Source organism: Typopeltis vanoorti, chromosome 4, assembly GCF_054136105.1.
Source record: "Typopeltis vanoorti isolate ZY-2024b chromosome 4, IOZ_Tvanoo_1.0, whole genome shotgun sequence".
Classification (NCBI taxonomy): Eukaryota; Metazoa; Arthropoda; class Arachnida; order Uropygi; family Thelyphonidae; genus Typopeltis; species Typopeltis vanoorti.
Window position 1 is genome coordinate 51687936 of NC_143552.1, and position 22160 is coordinate 51710095.

A 22160-nucleotide genomic window follows, 5' to 3' on the forward strand; every position below is an offset into this window, starting at 1 on the left:
ATGTCAGATTGGTCAACTGGATTCAGGATTGGCTGTCTGATAGGTATCACAGAGTTGTGTATGGTGGGGCAGTTTCAAGGAAGCAGAGGGTTACAAGTGGGGTCCCACAGGGCTCAGTAATGGGACCTATATTGTTTAACCTTTATATCAATGACATTGTCAGTGTATTGCAAGGGGATATTCAGTTGTTTGCAGATGATGCGAAGCTGGGAAGGATTATTAGTAATAGTGCAGATGGCAGTCCTGCAAGAGGATTTGAATAAGCTAGATAGATGGGCAAATGAATGGGGTGTCGGTTTAATGCAGCAAAATGTAAGGTCTTGAGGTTTGGGAAACATCGATGGGACACTGCATACTCTATGGGAGGAGTTATACTGGAGGAAGTAGAGGAGACGAGATATGAGGTTGATGATTGATAGAAACCTGAAATTCAAGAGACATATTGCAAAGGTAGTGAAGGTAACACAAAGGATTGTTGCATTAATGAGAAGAGCACTGACCTGTAGAGATAAAACAGTTATCATTCCGTTGTATAAGATCCTGATCAGACCACACTTGGACTATTGTTCTCAGATTTGGTCCCCAGGATTTGAAGGGGATAAATTAACTGTGGAAAGGGTACAAAGGCGGATAACAAAGATGGTTTCAGGACTGTACAATGATATTTATGAGGATTGGCTAAGGGAATGTGGACTGCAGAGTTTGGTGGATAGAAGGAGAGGTGATATATAATTGAGACTTTTAAATTGTTGAGAGGTGGTTACAGGGTTGACACTGGGGAGTTCTTTTGCTTGGTTGAACACCGAGAACGAGTGATGACATGAGGCCATCCCTGGTAGTTACGAAAGGAAACTGTGAGCAAGAGGGTGAGGAGCGGTTTCTTTGCATGGAGGGTGGTTGAACCATGGAATGCATTGCCCGATGGAGTGGTGAGAGCAAGAACGGTCAATGAGTTCAAGGAGTGGTATGATAGACTGTGTTTCTTAGGGGCGGGGGACCTCCCCTCGATGAGCCTTGATAGACTTTGTGTTTCTTAGGAAGGACCTCCTACGATGAGCCTTTTGACTCCATGGAGGCCTGAATAATAATAATAAATGATAAGGCTATATTATGTTTCTTAATTGTGTATATGTTCTCCAGCTGGTTTGTCTATTTTGTTGAGTGGAAAAACCCTGCCATCCTCTTAGAACACCCACACCCTTCCTGACTGCACTATGGTGGCATGATGGGGGTGGAAAACTGAGCTGAGCCTTTCAGTTGGTCATGAGACCAGGATGATAGGAGCTTGGATATTCCCTAATTCATCATATTCGCATAGTTGTTGGTAAATTTCTAACAATGAAAAACATTGTATTATGTTTTAATGTTCTGCAATACCAGTAGAAAATAACTGCATATGTGTGTTGACTTTTGGAGAAATGTAATTTCTTCAAAATGTATGATATGGTGGTAGAACCGAATGAAATTGTACATCCATGGCAACACAGCTGTAAGAACAATGGGATATACTCCTTTTTGATTAAAAAAGACCTCAGTTCATTTCTATTCATGATAACACGAACCTTTATATGGGCTTTTTCAGTTGAAGGTGAGCTAGCCAATCTCTGATATGGAGATAACAGCATTTTTCTCCAGAAAATTTTTCACCCCACTAGACTAACAAATCAGAAAGAACACGTGCAGTTAACAGAACAAAAATACCACGTTGCAGTTGATGATTATGTGCTGTAGTGAAGAATGGCCTCTTGTGAGAAGGTCTTGTACGCCTTGGTGGTGTTATTATATTAGTAATAATAATAATGAAATAAAATGAAAAGGATATAATAGGTTATGTGAAGTAAAAAAAATAAAAGAAAATGCAACCCTTAAATCGAGTAACTTGCTGGACTGATAAGGACCAGAAGATGTCACACAGAGAGAAATATGTTCCATAATTAATAAAAGGGTAGCAAATACTGCTACAATTATGTAAGAATATCAGATTGGGTAGCACAGATAGTAGTACAAATATCAGAAAGGATAACAATTAAAATAATCCAGATCTATGCACCAGTCAGCAGTTTTGAAGAGGAAGTTGAAGAATTCTCTGATAGGTCAGATACAAATACGTACGAATCTTACACCATACACAGATACTGAAATGGAATAGGAGAATGAATTAAAAGATAAAATATATGCTAAACATTATGATGGTAGCATCATGAGCACATTTTATAAGCAATCAGCAGTTTTGAAGAGGAGGTTGAAGAATTCTCTGATAGGTCAGATACAGTACAAATCTTACACAGCATACACAGATACTAAAATGGAATAGGAGAATGAATTAAAAGATAAAATATATGCTAAACATGTTGCAGAATCATGAACACATTTTATAAGAAAATGGGATGAAAATAATAGAATGGGATCAGTTTTCCTTTATAGCCACCTATCAAGATTATCTTAAATAAAAATTAAATTTTTCCCCCTCTCCTCCCCCAATTTTAGGCCTACAAGTTAGCTGTTTTTAATTTTTTGCATATTTTGAGATGCTTCAATTAAGATGATTTGGAGCATAAATATTCCACTACATAAAACAAAAAATTCACTTGTGAATTCAACCTAGGGCCTACAGGACAAAGTACACTCAGAATACCTAAAGCAAGTGGACGACTTATTGAAAAAATGAGTTTGTTTGAAAATGCAAATAACACACACACACACACTTGAGCATTAAATTAGCAGTAAAAAAATAAGAAATTTGGACAGTCTGGACATAAGTTCAGTCATTTTAAAAACCCTGCACTGTCAAAATTCTGGGGATCCACCGAATCGAATTTAGAATTTACCATCATAATTAATAGCATGCCAAGAAGAAGAATCTAAAATAAAATATCTTCTTCTGTCTGAAAGATACAGTAAGTAAATTACTCGCTTTCATCATAATACAAACTTATGCAGCTTCTAATGTTTAATTTCATTGACTTCACATGAATGACCTATACACAGAACAGTGTTCAGACCAATTTTAACTTATTGATCTGACACAAGAAAAACAAAAGTTGGTCCTTGTTGGAATCACAGCAAAGCAGGAAATTATTACACATATAGAAATGTTTTGGGCATATTTGGAGAAAAGGGCAAGTCTAATTGAGTGTTTGTGGAGAGCTCCTGAACAGATAAGTATCATTTTGAGTAAAAAATTGGTGAATTTGCATAGTATTTATATCGTATTGTTTACTTTTCATATTTTAGCATGTCTGGGTGATTTTTGGGTATTTTCTGAGTATTTTAAATAGTAAATTGATAGATACGATTATCGTGCACATGGCCCCATAAAGAGGAATACAACAAAGATGGCAACTAAGCCACCATCTTTGTCTAAAAATTTTAATTTAAAGAATTTGATTCAGTTTACCGTATACGAAATGCATGCATTGAGGAGAGTGGTTGGAGTCTGGTTAAACAACGATAGTGGAGTGAATGTATGCAGAAAGTGTAAAGAATGTGAGGATTTAAAGAGTGTTTCAGGTCGTGAGAGTGATATCGTTGTCGAAAGTGAGAATCTAGAAAATAGTGATATTTGCGAGGTTCTAACCGCCTCCAATGCACTATCATCATCCAGCCCTTGCAGTTTTACATGCCATTGCACTGAACCAATCAAACTCCTAAGCTTGTCATACTTACCAGCCAGATAATTTTACATGTACCCTGTCTTAATTGTAAATTCCATACCTTTAGCCACCTCCCAAGTCAAGACCTTATGATCACTCTCACCAATTAATGGCAATCATCATCATCATCAAATTCCTGCCATGTATCCTCAAGGGTGTACAGGATATGACAGTACTACATGAAAAAAATTACAACATTACTAACTTCCTATCTAGAATTTTCCTCCAAATCAGTCTGTTACTTGTCAAGACTCCAACACTATCAGATCTTATATTTTTATCGTCTAAGGCACTTTGTACCGTATCAATCCACCTACATCTTGGTCTTCCTCTGGGTCGTTTTGCTGCCAACCTGGCAGAGAACACTTGTTTTGCTAATCTTTCTTCGCCCATTCTGTTTAAGTGACCATACCACCTGATATTAGCTCTGCTAACGCATTCCTGGATGTTGACAATGTCATGTTCTTTCCTAATATCCTTGTTTTTAATATGATATTGCCATTGATGCCATCTGTTCACACCTCTAATCTTTCTCAGGACTCTCATATCTGTGGTCTCTAGTCTTTGGTAAGTGTTTTACTTCTGACCCAGCTCTCAGATCCATAAGTTAAACACTGTCTTGTATACAGCTAATTTATTGTTCCGACTAATTTCTCTCTTATTCCGTATGAATTTATTCAATTGACTTCCTACCATACCAGCTTTACTGATTCTGTTGTCTATTTCTATATTTAATTTACTATCTTCAGTAAAAATCGTGCCTAAGTAGCTGAAATGTTTTACTTGTTCCACAGGTTCTCCATTCACAACACAGTTGACATTTTCAATGATTCTGCCTATTTTCATTGTCTTTGTCTTTTTATTGCTGACCTTCATACCATATCTATTACAACAGCTATTCAATTTAGTCAGAGAATCTTGCAGACTTGTAGCGGATTTATTTAGAAGTATAACATCATCCGCATAAAGCAAAGAGCTAACATTAACATCTCCAATTTTGATATCAGGTTTAATACCACTTTCCTTCATAATGTGATCCATATAGATAATGAATAACAGAGGGGATAATGTACATCCTTGTCTCACACTAGATTTATCATTAAACCATCTTCCTGTACTTCCTTCAATTCTAACCGCTGACTTACAACTCAAATAAAGACTAAGTATTGCTTGATATAATGCCCCATTGACACCATATAACTGTAGCATATTGAATAGCTTCTCTCTTGGCACCTTGTCATATGCCTTTTCCAAATCGACAAAACTTAAATACAGATCTCTGTTATATTCCTATGCTTTCTCGACTATTTGTCGTAAAGTGAAGATCTGATCCTGACAGCCTCTCTTTGGCCTGAATCCAGCTTGTTCTTCACCAAGCTTTTCTTCCACAATTCTTCTCAACCGTTTCTCAAGAATACTTGCATAGATCTTGCCAGGAACACTCAGTAGGGAAATACCTCTGTAATTCTCACATTCAGTTTTATTTTCCTCTTTACATATGGGTACTATGAGAGCTATACTGCAATCATCAGGAATTCGTCCCTCTGTCCAGGCTTTCTGAACTATGCAGTGCAGCCACTGTAAGACTCTTATACCACCATACTTCAGCATTTCTGGTCGGATATCATATACCTCTGCTGCCTTTTCACATTTCAAGCCTTTGATGGCTTTTTCTACTTCAAGTATGGATAGTTATTCCTGACTGCTTGCCTGGTCAGTGTTTTTTACCACTGTGCTGTCATCACTGCTTGTTTAATTTAGCAGTTTTTCAAAGTAATTACTCCACACTTCAAGGAACTCTTTTTACAGCACTCTTTCCTCCATTCCTAAGCTTCTTCAACAACCTCCAGAATATTTTGCCACCTTCTTGATATTTATTTTCGATATTCTTGCCAAAGTCCTCCCATGACTTTTGTTTAGCTAGTTTTACACAGTGTTTAGCATTCTTGCATTTGTCTCTGTATTCTCTAAGAGCACAAGCTGACTTATTTGACAGGAAATTTTGATATGCTTTCTTCTTTTCCTTCACTGCCTCTTTAACTTCCTGTGTCCACCAGGGAGTTCTGATTTTTTTATCCTTGCAGATAACCTCACCACATGCCTCTCTGTCAGAATCAATCAATGTTTTCTTCAGAGTTTGCCACTGAATCTCCAACGTTTGATTCATGTTCTCAAACTTTTTCATTTTTTCTTCAATAATCTTTGTGTATTTTAGTCTACAGTTCACATCTGAGAGCTGCTCAACTTTTATTCGCTTTAAAACTTTCTTACATGTTATTCTTTTCAATATGAAATTCAATTTTATCCTGCTCAAGACTAAATAGTGATCGCTTCCAATTTCAAATCCTCTGTACACTCTGGTGTCCTGCACCAGTGAGAAAACTTCATTATCAACAATAACATAGTCACTGAGACTTTTTTTATTCTTTGCCTCTTTTCTCCATGTGAATATTTGCACATTTTTATGTTGGAGCATGGTGTTAGTAATAACCAGTCCATGTCCTGAGCAGAAATCTAAAAGATATTTGCCATTATTATTAGCTTTGCTCTTTTCTCCAAATTTTCCCTAAATATTTTTGTATGTCTCACAATCATTTCCTACTCTGCTATTTAGATCCCCAACAAGGACCAACTTTTCCTTTTTCATTGTGTCAGTTGCTTTTTCTAAAGCCTTAAAAAATTCCTCCACTTCTACCTTAGACTTCAACCTTCTGTGGGACCATAGGCTCAAATAAGTCTCATTGTCCATTTCCCCATTCTCATATTTGCCCACATTACTCTACTTGAGACTGACTGCCATTCAAGAAGATTAGCCTCGTATTTTGTGTTGAATACTATGGCTACTCCTTCTTTTCATTGATTGTCATTGCCTGAATATAACATTTTGTATTTATTGCTCAGAAAGATCTCACCAGATTTTGCCTTTTTTGTTTCGGTCACCCCTATTATGTCGATCTGGTACTTATCTAATTCCTCAGCTAGCTCCATTTCTTTGCCATTCAGGCTTCTTATGTTGATATTACCGATCTTAAACTCTGGTGATGTTGAGTTGGGGCTTGTTTTCAGATTTGTTCCAGTAGCTGACTTTTCGCGCTGTTCGTCCTGGTTCCCTGGTGAAAACAACGGGGGCCTTGTTTAACTGGGCGATGCCCCAGCCGGCATGAAATTTTGTCATGTTGTACCATCATTTTTTATTTTGGTTTAACCAATAAGAATACAATTTGGTCGGCTAAATCCCAAATTGCCAGCCCATCGTCGTTCGTTCAGTATCCAAATAGATACCCAACGGGGTGCACCACAAGAAGGTGAGGATTGGACATTAATTCAGAAGCCCTGGTCGGTTCTCTGCATTCCTTTAAAGGCTATGTGGAGGTCTCCTCTCAGTTATACAGCTTTGACCCTTAAGTGGCAATCATGGCGTCAACAGACTTATTGTACGAAGTCTCACTTAGTGAGTAGCTTATCTTTTATGCTGAATCTTAAACACATTCAGACTTTTAGCATTGAGAACACATTCTTTGAAAACATTCCATTTATTCGCCACTGTCTATGCTGCCCCCCCCATCTCCTCACTACATTTTTACATGACTTTCAGAGGCCACCTTATTTTCCATTCTCTCATCTTCCACTCTATGTATAATCCTTTTTCTACAAATCTGGTAAATCTCCTTACTAACTTAAATGTGTATCATATGACATGTTTTCCTCCAAACTCTGCAATTTGCATTCTCTCAGCCTTTCTCCATAACCCGCATTCCAGAGCTCTGATATTACTTTATTAGTCACTCACATTATCTGGCTTCTCTTCAGAGTTCCACATCATGGTGGCCACCTAGGTGTCCACTAATGTGTCCATTTGAGCACATTAGTCGATGTGTAGTCTGATTAGTACCACCATTTCCTTATCTTTTTGCTGTGCTCCTTTTCATAGCAGTAGGTTTTGTAATCTCAGCGACACCTATAAATACACATCCACCTCTGAATAGTTTTACCGATATAGTACACAACCTTATATCTTTCCCAAAGTGCAATACCTTACACTTATTAATATTAAAACTGCAATCTAACTCACTCATCCAGGCTAAAAGTATATTTATATCTTTCTGAAGGAAGTTAACATCAGCATTACTCCTTATAATATTCCCTAATTTTGCATCATCAGCAAACAGCTGTGGACTTATCACTCCAAATAAAATATCATTAACAAGTAAGTTAAACTGTAGCCAAAGAACAGAACTCTGTGGCACACCACTGATTATCTTTCTTTTCTAGGCAGGTGCCACAACTTGCTGATGCCATTCAGAATGCCAGTCTCCAATCCATCTAGTCAGATTACCTAATTCTCGTCTTCCTTAGTTTGTACACCATACTTGCAATGTGCTAGTTTCTCGAATGTCTTTTCAAAGCCCAAGAACATTACTGCATATGAGCCTCCCTTTTTCAACACATTCATCACCTTATCATAAAATGCAAGACCTACCCTTTACAAACTAATGCTAACCATCATAGAGAATCTTATGTCCATGAACCTAATCTTGTATTCTATTCCTAAACTACTTAAATAGTTCTTGGGCTTTGAAAAGACATTCGAGAAACTAGCACATTGCAAGTATTTCAGTGCAGATATTGGAGAATTCTGTCTTAGAGCCATTCTAATGTACTTCCACTTTTTTGTCTTCTTTCCTCATACAGAGGTGGCAGAGTTTTTCATCCCACACAAAACAAGCAATAAGAACACATGCAGTTAACAGATCACTTACTCTAAGCCTCATAAGTACCACATCAAGAACCATAGCTAACATTTTTTTGCCTTCCCTAAAAGTACCTAGAGATACATCATCTTTTCTCATGGTCTTGATAACACTTGATACACATCTGATTCTTTCACTAACTCTTGTATCATGCTTTCATTCTAAGAAGTGTTGTATAGCATTGTTTATACCAGTGTGATATGTACTGAGAACCTGCTTATCAAATAATACCATTACATCCTTTGCCATGGTCATTCAAATACCATAACCATCTACCAGTGGTCACCTGCAATTATTATTTTTTTTGGTTGCCACATACCAGAATTCCCTTCTTCAGCCTGACTCACCAACCCCCTTTCGTATTCCATTGCTTTTTCTTTCCTCTTCATTTTTGTCATTTTTCTAGCCTTTTTATACATACATCTTCAAGGCCCACCTTTCCTAATTGGGTTGTGGGGGGCAACAGCTGCAAGAGGAACTTCCAATGGTCACGATCTTCTGCCACCAAGCTCAGGTGTTCTGGTGGGATTCCCATACGTGTCCACCCAAGGTTTTGGATATAATCTATCTAGCGAATCCTTGACCTTCCATGTGGCCTCCCACCCTCTGGCTTGGCAAAGAGGGCCTGCTGAGGGAGCCTCTCTTGTGGCATTCTGACCAGGTGCCCGTACCAACGTAACTGTGATCTCTCAACCCAGAGAAGCAGCGGTTGAGTATTGAGGGTTTCCCGAGTTGCAGAGCTTCTGACTCTCGAGTCTTGTCAGCCCCACAAGCCTTTGAAGGAACCTCATTTCAGCCGCTTGGATTCATGTCTGCATTCTTTCGGTCATTACCCAGCCCTCATGACCATAGGTGAGGATGGGGGACATAGACTGTATTGAAGACAGCCAGCTTTGCCTTCTGGTTTAACTCCCACTTCAATACTACCGAACGGCCAAGCTCCCGCAATATTGAGCTTGCTAAGCCAATTCGAGTATCTAGCTCTACGTCCCATTTCCCATTATTCGTGAATATGGACCCAAGGTATTTAAATTTCTCCACCTGCCTCATTGGGACTCCACTTACATGTAGAGTGCACTGGGATGGTTGTCTTGAGACCACAAATGTTTCAGTTTTGGCCACACTGATCTTCATTCCGGCATCTGCACAAACAGCTACAAACCTATCCAGGGTCTGCTGGAGGTCATCTGTGGAAGAGCTAAGCAGAACTAGGTCATCTGCAAAAAGCAGACGTCCAATGCTACATCTTCCAATTCTGACACACTCACTGCCTCGGCTGTGCCTATCAATCCAGTCCATAAATATTATGAAAAGGAGGGGTGACAGAACACACCCTTGGCAGAGGCCAACGGAGACTGTGAAAGGTTCAGGCTTTGTGCTGTTTACCCTGACACAAAACTCTGGGCATTCATACAGGGACTTGATGGCAGCTAATAGTTGGCCATCCACTCCATACTCCTGTACTACTTGCCAAAGCTTATCCCGAGGAACCCGGTCATATGCCTTCTCTAAGTCCACGAAACGTGTAGCTATTTTTGGCATATTCCCAAGATTTCTCAAAGACTTGTCTTAAAGTGAAGATTTGGTCAGTTGTGCTTCTACCAGGACAAAAGCCATTGTTCTTCCTAGAACTTTGACTCAACTATGCTTCTGCACCATCTTTCCAAGCACCTAGCATGCACTTTCCCAGGCAGGCTGTGCAGAGAGAGATGCCACGATAGTTACTGCAATCCTTCTGGTCTCCCATCTTGAAGACTGGTATTGTACACTAATGCAAGGAGTATTAGGAACAAGAAGGAAGAGTTTTGGGCCATGGTTGGCACTTCCAGACCACAGGTTATTGGCATTAGTGAAACATGGCTGACTGTAGATGATATAGCTAGTGGGATTGAATGTGATAGGTATAGTGTGTTCAGGAATGACAGGGAGAATAAAATGGGGGGAGGAGTATTGTTGATGATAGCTGATGAGCTGCAGCCAAGGAGAATAGAAGTTGAATTGCAGGTTAGAGAAAAGAGCACATTTGAGGTTATTTGGTGTGAGATTGTGGCTAGCAGAACTAAATATACAATTGGGTGCTGTTATAGACCAGGTGATGGAAAAGATGGTGGTGACAGTATGCACAAGCAAATAGAAGAAATGAGTGGAAGGAGGGTGATTATTATGGGAGATTTCAACTATGGTCGTATTGATTGCAGTGAGGAGAGGACACACGGGAGGAAGGAATTGGATTTTATGCGGTTATTAAGGGATAACTATCTGCAACAGCATGTAATGGAAAATACTAGGGGTCAGAGAGTGCTTGACCTAGTAATTACATCTGAGGATTTGGCTGTAACAAATATGACCACATTGCTGCCAATCGGTGAGAGTGATCATAGGGTCTTGGGAGGTGGCTAAAGGTGTAGAATTTTCAATTAAGACAGGGTACATGTGGAATTATCACGCTGGAAAGTATGACAAGCTTAGGAGTTTGATTGGTTCAGTGCCATGGCATATACAACTGCAAGGACTAGAAGTCGATAGTGCATGGGAGGTAGTTAAGAAGTGTTTGCATGAAGCAATGGCTGACTGTATACCTAGAGTCCGAATAATAAATCAACTAGGGGGTTAAATGGATGAATAACACCATTAAGCTTGAGCTGCAAAAAAAGAAACAACTATGGAGGGAATTTAAGAAGAAAGGTGACCGGCAGGCACACGAACGGTATAAAGCGCAGGCCAGAAGGGTAATGAGTGTGGTAAGAAAAGCAAAAAAGGATTACGAAAGAACATTGGCCATGCTGGCTAATGAGAATCCTAAACAGTTTTTTAGATATGTAGCAAGTAAAAGGAAAAATGTACATGGCAGAATGATTTTAAAGAATGCCGATGGTAGGGAGGTAACTGAATCAGTTGATATAGTTGAGTTACTGAGTGAGCACTTTGCAAGAATATATCATCCAGGTGGTGACATTGCAGAAACGAATGTACCAGTAAAGCGTACGGGAATTGTGGTGAATGAAGTGGAGGTGAGTAGTCTATTGCATAACCTCAATGTCAATACATCTGTGGGATTGGATGGTATACCAGCTCGTATTGTACGAGAAGCAGCTAAAGAATTGTCAGTACCCTTGACCATTTTGTTTAATTTGAGTCTCGGGTCTGGGTTAGTCCCGAGGGCCACTGCATAAAGGCAGTTCCAAGACTGCTGTTGCAAATTACCGACCGATTAGCATATCAGGAATCATTGTCAAGGTCTTAGAGAAATTAGTCAAGAAAAGAATACAGGATTGGATAGATGAAAATGGGATATTGTATGGGGGACAACATAGTTTTGTGAAGGGTAGATCATGCCTCAGTAACTTGCTCACGTTTTATAACACAGTGACGGCTGAACTGGATAGGGGTAATGGGTTTACAGTAATACTACTGGACCTTGCCAAGGCTTTTGATAGGATACCACATAGAACCGTAATCAGTAAGCTGGAGCAGATGGGGATAGATATAGGGTTGGTGAGATGGATAGGAGGGTGGTTGAAGGAGAGATACCAGAGAGTGGTTTATTCAGGAGTGGAGTCTAAAAGACGGCTTGTGACTAGCGGAGTGCCACAGGGTTCTGTTCTTGGACCACTGCTTTTCAATTTGTTCATCAATGATATAGGAAAGGATTTGAGAGGAAGTGTTCACTTGTTTGCTGATGATGCAAAGTTGGGTAGAGCAATTATGAGTGCACAGGATGTCAAAATTTTACAGGATGATTTGGATAGTTTGGAGGACTGGGCTAGGAAAAATGGATGTCAATTTAATGTGCCAAAGTGTAAGGTTATGCACTTTGGGGTGAAAAGAATAGCAGCAGTATATCGCATTTGTGGAACCATACTCCAGGAGATTGATGAGGCCAGGGATTTGGGAGTGTTGGTGGATAGGGAATTGAAGTTTAGGGGGCACATTGCAAAAGTGACTAAAACAGCTCACCAAATCACTTGGCTTCTGAAAAATACTTTAACATGCAGAGACAAACAAGTTGTTGTTCCTCTGTATCGAGCCTTGATAAGACCCCATCTGGACTACTGTGCCCAGTTATGGGCACCAGGGTTTCTTCGTGATGGGGAGGAAGTGGAGAGAATCCAGAGACGAGTGACCAAGATGATAGCAGGTCTGTGGAATGAACCTTATGAGAATAGGTTGAAGATTTGTGGGTTGCAGAAATTGGTCGATAGGTGAAGGAGGGGTGATATGATTGAGACATTCAAATTACTGAAGGATTTCTATAAGATTGATCCAGAAGATATTTTTGAAAATATGACTGGTGGTGGGAGGACTAGGGGCCATGAATGGAAGTTTGGCAAGAGCGTGGTTGACAAGGGTGTTAGAGCTAGGTTTTTTACTTGGAGAGTAGTGAATGAGTGGAATAAGCTTCCAGAGTCTGTTGTGGGTGCTACGACCGTGAATGAGTTCAAGGTAAGGTATGATAGATACTGTGTGAATGTCGAATAGTTGTTCTTGACATGATGTTAGGGCCTCCCTCGATGAGTCTGTTGACTCCTTGGAGTTTCCCAGAACAATAATAATAATAATAATAATTATTGTGCCTGTCTGCCATTGCTTTGGTGCTCACCCAGATATCCAAGCAGCCTGACACACTCGAGTCAGCCAGAGAACACCATCTCGATTTAAGGCTTTTAGCAATTCGTGCCGAATTTCATGATCGCCAGCAGCCTTGTCCGATTTTAGCGATTTTATTGCTAAATGGACCTCTTCTGCTGTGAGACTAATCATTTCCCCGATCTCTGCACCTCTTGGATGTCCACAACTGCTGGGCCACCCGTGTTAAGAAGGCTCTCAAAGTATTCCCTCCATCTGTGGAGGATATCCTTCTCAGTAGTTAAAAGTGCACCATCAGAGGCCTTAATTTCCCTTGCTGTGCACAAATTCCTCCCTCGAAGGTGGCGGATGGTCTGCCAGCATACTTTATTTGCATTTGCATAGGATGAGTCTAATCTTTCTCCAAAGGATTCCCAAGCCTTCTGCTTTGCTGTCTTTACTGCCTCAGAAGCAGCTTTTCATGCCTCAGCATACCGCAAATGCATCTCAGGTGACCTGACCCTAAGCCATGTTAGGTAGACCTCCTTTTTTGCCCGAACTGTTTTTTGGACTTCTTGGTTCCACCAAGGTGTCCTTTTCTCACGGCCCGTTGCCACGCTGAGTCGCTTTGTGCCACAGCATGAGAGTGCAGAGGCAGTGACAGCTGTTCTGAACAGCTTCCACTCCTCCTCAACATCTGCAGTATGTTTGGGAATCTCTTTGAACCTGGAGGAAATGTCATCTGCAAACTTCTTCCTCACAGCCTCATTTTCCAATTTCTCCCATTTCATGTGGTAATAGCTGCTTAGGCTTACCAGCATTGATGATAGCATCTGGTTTCTGAAGCCATAAAGTGCAGACAACAAGGTGGTGGTCAGTTGACAGTTCTGCCCCTCTCTTTACACGAACATTCAGCACTGAGGAAAATAGGTCTCCTGAGACTATAAAGAAGTCAATCAGAGACTTTTGTTCTAGTATATCCCTATACCAGGTATACTTATGGACTTCTTTGTGCTGGAAGAAGGTATTCATTATGGACAAGCTGTTAGTACAGCAGAAGTCCAATAATTTCAACCCATTCGTGTTACAGTCAGGGATGCCGTTCCTCCCAACCACACCTTTCCATGTCTGGTCATCTGTTCCAACATGTGTATTGAGTCATCCATTAGCAGGACTGATTCCATGTCTGCCACCCTGTCAAAAGCAGCATCCACTTCCTCTAGGAAGGCAGAGTATTCTGACTCCAGATTAGGTGCATAGGCTTGCACCACAGCCAAATCATGGTTTTTCATCTGATGTCTTAACACACATACAAGTTCCCCCAATGGGATCCACTCAGCAACACATTCTGACAGCTGGGGGGGGGCTTGTGAATATCCCCACACCAGCCTGAGCAGACATTGTCGGGCTCACACCAGAGTAGTAGAGCTTCCACCCCCTTATCCAGGTCAACAGTTCCAGAGCCTCTCCTCTTGATCGAAGAAAGCCCGACTAAGTCTAGCTGGTAGCGCTTGGCTTCCTTGGCCAATTTCAACTCCTTCCCTGTCAGAGAGAAGATGTTCCAGTTGCTTAAAGCCATAGTTTGGTGCCATTGTCATTGCCATTTCCATCCTTTTGCAGAACCATTTCTTTGCTCTTACCCTAAACACCTCCCTAAATGGGTAGTGGGCCCATTGATTGAGTTTCCTCTAGCAGAGTGCTGAGGAGTGGTGTCTAAGGGAGACTGTAACATATTTTTCGAACGGGTCCCTCTGCCTAAAACCCGAACACGTCCCTTGGTAACCCACGTGACAGATGATGCGGTATGAACATTTTTGATGGCCTAATCATATTACAGTGTTTGATAATGCCCTGTTAGCACAAGACAAAATGACACAGCAAAATAGGAAAGATTCCCCTCGAATACTCTAATAGCATTCGGTGGAAGGGGCAAGAAGAGAAGAAAGAAAGAAGCAAGGGAGGAAGAGGAGAGACCAGTCTAAGATAACATAACAGATGTATATTACATGAAGTAAGGCGTGGTCCAGCATCAGGTACCTCGGGTTTGCCATGCCCGTACTCACTAAAGTGAGCCCCTGAGATTGTGAGCCCATTCATTTTTTTATTACTCATTTTTTTTTTTTTAATGTGACGAACTCACAAAAAAGTTATAAACGTATATTGCATCAGTACTTCATGTTGGAGCTTTAATAGAGTATTAGCAGCACTGGGAAAGGATTAAAAACCATTTTAATTCTTCCAGTATTTCATCTCATTCACTGAGACATCTTCAGGGAGTACAAACTGACATTTGTAACCCACACAAAGGCAACACAATACTAAATGAAACGTGAATATAACATAGTTCTATCTAGGTGGGGTATCCTCTGTGGGTGTTTGTAGGAGTCTTAGTTTGTAAATTATGAGCTGTGGGGACTAATGCTTCCCAAATTTTGGGAAGTTTCTTGCATTTGTATTTATTTAAATTCAGTCGATTTGTGAGGGCAGCTGCAAATTCCAAAAACAGTTTTCTAAATTTACTGTGATGGATCATGGTGGATTTTTTTTTCTTTTCCAGAGGATCCTACGAGTGGTATCCAATGCATGGTCTGCAAAATCAGATTGACTATAGTCATGATTGCAGATGTATTTTTTGTGTTCATCTAAGCAGAGGGAAGCTGAACTGTCTGTCCAAAGTATTCCAACTTACAGGAGGGAACTTTATTTACTCCAGAAACTGAAAGAGGAGGGAGCTGACCTTTAGTGGAACAGATAAGGATAGCAAGTTTTGATTGATGATTCTCTTCCGTCAAGAGGGTTGAATACTTCTTCAGTTCATCTTCTCCACTCTTCTCTTAATAAAGTCTTTCTTGAAAGATCTTGGTGGCTGATCTTAGCAGCTTTCTTGATAATAGTGATCCAGCTTATCCTTGGTCTGCCCCCTTGGTAGTTTTCCGACCCTGTAGGGATGATATAAGGTAATCGCTGTTGATTCATTCTGTTTACATGCCCATACCATTTTATCCTCTTCTTATTTAGTTCGTCTAATATTAGTTCTTTATAATTTAGTTCATTCTTCACTATTTGATTGGTCTTTTTCTGAGTCCATTTAGTTTGGTTTATTTTTCATAAGCATTTGGATTCAAATGCTTGTAATTTTATTTCTTCTTTGTTCTTTAACTTTCAGATCCATAGAGGACCACAGGCAGCAGCACTGAGTTGCATATTTTTAGTTTCGGCTGTTTACTTATTTTATTACTATTCCAAATTTTATTTAGCTTTTCTATTACAGACCAGCCTAAACCTATTCTATGATTTATTGTTTTTGTATAATTTAAATCTTTAGTGATAAGTGATCCTAAATAGTTAAACTGAGTTACTTGTTCAATATATTTATTATCAATATCAATGTTAACTAGTTTCTTTTCTTTCCCTATTGTTATTATTTTAGTGAAATTTATGCTCATATTATATTTATTGCTAATTTGGTTTATTTTGCTGATCATGGATTTCAGATCTTCTTCGCTATTAGTAAGAAGGACTATATCACCTGCATATTTGATATGGGTGATGTTGGTTCCATTTACTGAGAGGCTAGTACATTCTTCTAGAGCTTCCCAACAACATTACTAATATTAAAACTTTCCCTACCTAAAACTTGCTTCTATTAAATAAGCAAGTTTTAGGTAGAGCTTAAAAGCCGTGTAAAAGTTGTATATATTTAAGAACCTGGCTATTTTTTTTTTTTTTGGATGTACCTTATACGTAAGGGATGCATTCCTAAAATCCTTCTGAAGAGATGGACATGGATTTGGTGAGGGTGGGGGGTATTTTTTCAATTCTGTAGGAATTGTATAGCCATTGGATAGGAAAGTGTTGTGTATATGATTGAGTTCTCTTGAATATATCTGCCTGTGTGCATGGGTTTTTCTGTATACAGTGAAGAAGAGGTTACCATTAAGAATGCATGTAACTAAGATGTCTAGAAAAAGTAGACTATTGTTAGTTCCCTTTTCCATTATAAACTGGATTCTTGGATGTCGACTATCATGGTGACAGAGGAAAGAGTCATGTCTTGGCCATTGGCCAAATAGTGAACATCATCTACAAATCTTAGCCAGATAGAAGGTTTGAGGAGGGGGGGGGATGCTGAATCTTTGGCTTGTTTTTCAAATTTTTCCATGTAAACAATGACAATTGGGGTGAAAAGGTGGAACCCATAGCAGTTCCCTATCATTTGTTTGTAAATTTTGTTTTTCCAGGAAAAATATATAGAATGGATGGCTCAGGAAAAGAGATCTAAGATATCAGAAGGAAAAACATTTTTTAAGAGTGTTAAGGTGTCATTCAAGGGAATATTAGTAAAGAGTGAGATGATGTCAAAACTAACCAATATATCTGGATTATTTCAAATTAGATCAGTAGAAGTTTTAAATGGGTAGAGTTTTATATATGATATGGTATGAGGGTGGGGGGGGGTTAGAGAGTTTGCTATCTGCATTGATAATTTGTAGCATGGGGAATCGGTGGCATCTAGTCTAGTAGATTTTAGGGAGGAATTCGGTTTATGGATTTAGGTAAACCATATATCCAGGAGTGGGGGACAAGGACAAAGAGTTAGTGTTTTTTTTTTTTTTTTTTTTAGGAAGCAGGAAGATGTCATTTTAAATAATAGGCTATTTAATTTTTTAATCTATGTTTTAATGAGATCATTATTATAGGTATCCATTTCATGATTGTATCTATTTGTTCATCTGTGGCACTATTATCCCTTCTGGTGATATACCATTCCTGATAACATAATATAAGATATGAAAAGATAATAGTATAGTTATCTCTAGTCTTATATCAATGTGTTTCATTTAGTATTGTCTTTTCTTTGTGTGTTTTAGTACCATGGATTGGGCTATGAATTTTTTAAATATTTTTTTTATTTATTTTTACATAATCCAGATACTTTGTTATAGAGACTGATCATGGAATTTTTTTCAAGCCATTTCTGGCTTCCAGTAAATGGTATGGTGGTTTTCCATCTCCCACCTGATGACTACCGATTGTCTTGTACCTCCTCCTTAACATCTTTTTTTTTTCCCCATACTACTTTCCTCTATTTCACTGTTCATCTATTTGACTCCTACTCTATGTATTCATTTATGTTAATTGCATTTTTAATGCAATTAACATAAATTGCATAACAATTGTTATATTAACATAATTAATATAACAATTGTTATGCAATTTTCCTACTCTGCTGGTTTACATTTTAAGTGTTTTCATCTGAAGTGAGTAAGCCAGTCTCATACGGAGATGACAGGGTTTCTCATCCTATAAAACAGACAAAACACAAATCCAGCTGCATACAGTTAGCATATGTAATACACCGACTCTTAACCATAATTCAAAATAGCCCATACTCTACTAACCTCTTTTCCCTACACTTATCAACCCATGTATTGATGCTACTTGGCAACATCGTTTTTCATTATCACCTACCTTATAGTTATGGATGAGTTTCATTTGATCTACAGTCAGTTGTAGATCAGATTTTCAGAACTTTTTTTTGTCTTCTAGGAGGCACTCACTCGGAACAGGCATAGCTGGTCTAACAAATGCCCAGCTTGCAGATCATTATGCAAACTGTATGAGGTTGTCAGCTGAAAATGTAAGATGTTTAAAAAATATTTTAATACACTATAATGATAATGAATTACTTTAATAGTTAGATATTTAAGTTAATTACTTTATTGTTGTTTATTGCCATAGGCAGTTGAACAGATAATTTCACACTGATGCTTTGCTAATATGAATAACAACTTGATGTGTTCTCTGGTTTGAGGAATCAAGATATGCACCAACATTCACTGGTGATAAAAGGAATCCATAGGAGTTTCCCTGTACAGGTTTGAATCCTATTGACTGCACCATTTATGTTAATCAGCTGTTCCAGTTATGTTAAAAATCCTGTCATCTGCATCAATCATACTAATATCTCATGTAAAGAGACTGTGCCAATTTGTTCATCTCTTTAAAGAGATTATTTCTACACCAAGTGTTAAGTAAATATACAAGAGTTCAATCCTATTGGTGCAATGACTTTTAACTATTATTTTTAGAATCCATGAAAATGACTGACTCGAGACCAAATAAAAAAATATATATATTTAATGAAACTAAATGCTATATACATGGTATATAAAATTAAATTAATAACTACAAAAGTAATTGGATCCAAGGTCTTCTAAATAAAAACCATACTTTTGAGATCTCTATCTTTATAGGATAAAGTCATTCTCACACTGACTCATTCTATTATTGGTTTATTTCACATATACTTAATCGGTCTACTAGATAACAATTTGTTTTTCACAACAAATTCCTGCAAACAATAAATGTTCATTAGAGTCAGTTCTTTATCAGGCCTTTTCTCGAAATATAAAACTTCTTAACTTCCATAGGACTATGTAGTGTTTGCTTATTTAGCATATTTTCTATTCATCCTCACTGTTTCACTGGAGTATAAATATTCTTACCTCAAGCAAGTTTATTACAGTTTATTACAAGAAACACAAATTATAAATTCTTTACCAGATAAAAACAGTTTCTTTTACTACTTTATAAACACTGTATCAAATTAGTGCCCCTTCATTAAAGTCACTTTACAGTTTCAGATTTTACTAATTCTGTCACTTGTTCTGATAAAATAATTAATATCACTGGCATCCTTGAGAGATAGAGAAGATGAAACGTTTCATTTAGCATGTCTTCAAAATGTTGAAATAGAATTTCTATTTAATATCTCTATTTATTCACTTGTTGACAGGCTCACTTTTCTAGTCAAGGAGTTGACCTTGCTAAGATTCCCTTTTTGGAATCCCCTATTAACACATTCGTTGCCAACTACGAGTATACTCATAGGTGGTATATGAGCATCACAAGCCAACTACGAATATACTCACATGACGCTTGCCGCCGGCAACGAGATTACCCGTACTGAACTTGAAGAAGTGAAAATGCTTGGCATGCAGAGCTGGCAGTGAAAGTGTGTATACTCTTAGATGGTATATGAGCCTCACAAGCCAACTACGAATATACTCGTATATCGATTACCGCTGGCAACGAGATTACCCATACTAACCTTGAAGAAGTGAAATTGCTTGGTGTATGGTAACAAACTATGACTGAGTAGCGTGGCAGCAAACGTGTTAATATATTCCAACTGTCAAGTTTTCTTAAAAACTCCCTTAAATAAAATTCTCTAGTCTGGGTTCTCAAATTTCCATTCTCTCTCTTCTTGTTTTCCTCTGTTGTCAATCAAAGGTGCTGAATGCTTTGTCTGACAGCACCTGGGTCACACCACTTAACAATCATCCATCCACCTCCTTGGTGAGCATGTGGACTTCAACTAATTGGCAAGTGAAATGCTAGTAATAGCTGATACTTATTAACATTAGCAAAAAGATAATGCCTTTATGATGAATGACAGATATTTATGATAATAAACTGATATTTAACATAAATATCAGTTTATTATCAGGCACGTCACAGGTACCAATTTTATATAGTTATGAAAGCAAAACAAATACTAATGTAAAGAAACAAATTGTAAAAATATTCATAATTTTATAAATTATGACTATTTTTACAAATGAAAGATAGGGCATCTTTATCAGTTATGAGTATCTGTATTAGCCAGTGGTATGCTTTTTTTTCTTCTCTTTTTTAGATTATTCATTGATTGTTACTCATGAGGGTAATTTTAGGAATGAGGCGACAACGTAGATGATACAATAACTAAAATAATTTAATATTGGCATCATCATCATCATGGAACAATATACAACAATATGTACATGCAGGCACTACACAAGAGATAGCTAATATGAATAACAATAACAGTGAATTTGAAATCCTAAGATATGGAAAATATACCAGTATATCCAAAGAAATAGGAAATATGTTATAAAATATTAGAATATGTTATTGGGTGTTGCTAATTTGTTAAGAGTATCACCGAAGAAAGATCTTCACTTGATTGGATGATATTCCATCAATTTAAGTATGGACTAAAGAATTACTTGAAAGAAGCAGCTGTAAAAATATGTTCAAGATCTTAACAATATTTTGAAGTGGTTAGAGAAAAGAAGCCAGATTAAAAGATATCTTTCAACATACTTCTGCTATACAAGTGTAATATGTAAGTTCATGTTTATCCAAAAGTGCTGATAAGAAAAATCATTCAGGAAAAAAAATTACAATGCTCTCAGAGAAATGGATAAGAATGCATGTGAGAAAAGTGTAATTATTGTCCTTGATCAAGTGAGATGACATAGTGGAGGAATTTCAAAGCTGAAGAAATTTATAAGCAACAACAAACTAATTTTAGAAAGTCAGCATCTGCTCTGTAAGATGATTTCCAAACTCTCTTTATTCCAGCCAGCTCATGAGAAGTGTGTAACCAATGAAAAGATCAGTCCTGACAGAGGAAAATCTGGCTATTACGTGATAGATTGCCGGAATAAAAGAGAAAATGTTCTTTCTTTCTGTAAGGAAAGAAATCCTGAAACAACTGAATTGAAGAGAATTTGATACATTCATGATTCAAGTAAATGGAAATATATTAGGCTTATGTAGTTAATACTAGCCAGTCATTTGAAAAAATATTTTGGATGATTTTGCTGAAATTAACATATTTGCTAGTAAAAAAGATGCTCCATTAATCTGTTACAGATAATAACAAAAATACTCTGTGTAAAATATTTTTGGATACAGGTGCCCATATTCCTTTGACTATGTGTAGTCTCATGTAAATCTCAAAGATCTTTTTCTTAGTGATATTCATGACCTTAGTTATCCAGTAAAGTTTAAAAGAATCTTTCATTCAGATTTTATTCACAAAATTTGTGAATGACTATAATTGTATTCCTTGTTTTCTTCTTAGAGTTAGTCATCACTTAGTAGCATCACCTAGTACTACTGATATCTCAGTCCAAGGTATTCTCAGATCTGATTTTCTTCATAAATATGATTTTTTTATGTGATTATGTGAATCATGCTATGACTTTATGTGGTCTGAAATATATTTCTGAGCAAAGTCCATCTTCAAGAAATCTTAGTAATAAATATGAAACCTTTAACTCTAAAAGAAGAAAGTCAAGTTTTTGATATTTCTCTTGAAGACAATTGAAGATAAGGATTTTTGTGATTCATCTGT

General features: G+C 37.9%; 1 protein-coding gene across 1 annotated transcript in view; it reads left to right on the top strand.

The window, feature by feature from the left end:
• barr (non-SMC condensin I complex subunit H) overlaps positions 1 to 22160 on the top strand; it is a 346268-nt gene that overhangs the window by 11619 nt on the left and 312489 nt on the right. The window contains exon 3 of the mRNA XM_090391808.1: positions 18521 to 18611. Coding sequence (XP_090247934.1) covers positions 18521 to 18611 — 91 coding nt within the window. The remainder of the gene's footprint in view (positions 1 to 18520; positions 18612 to 22160) is intronic.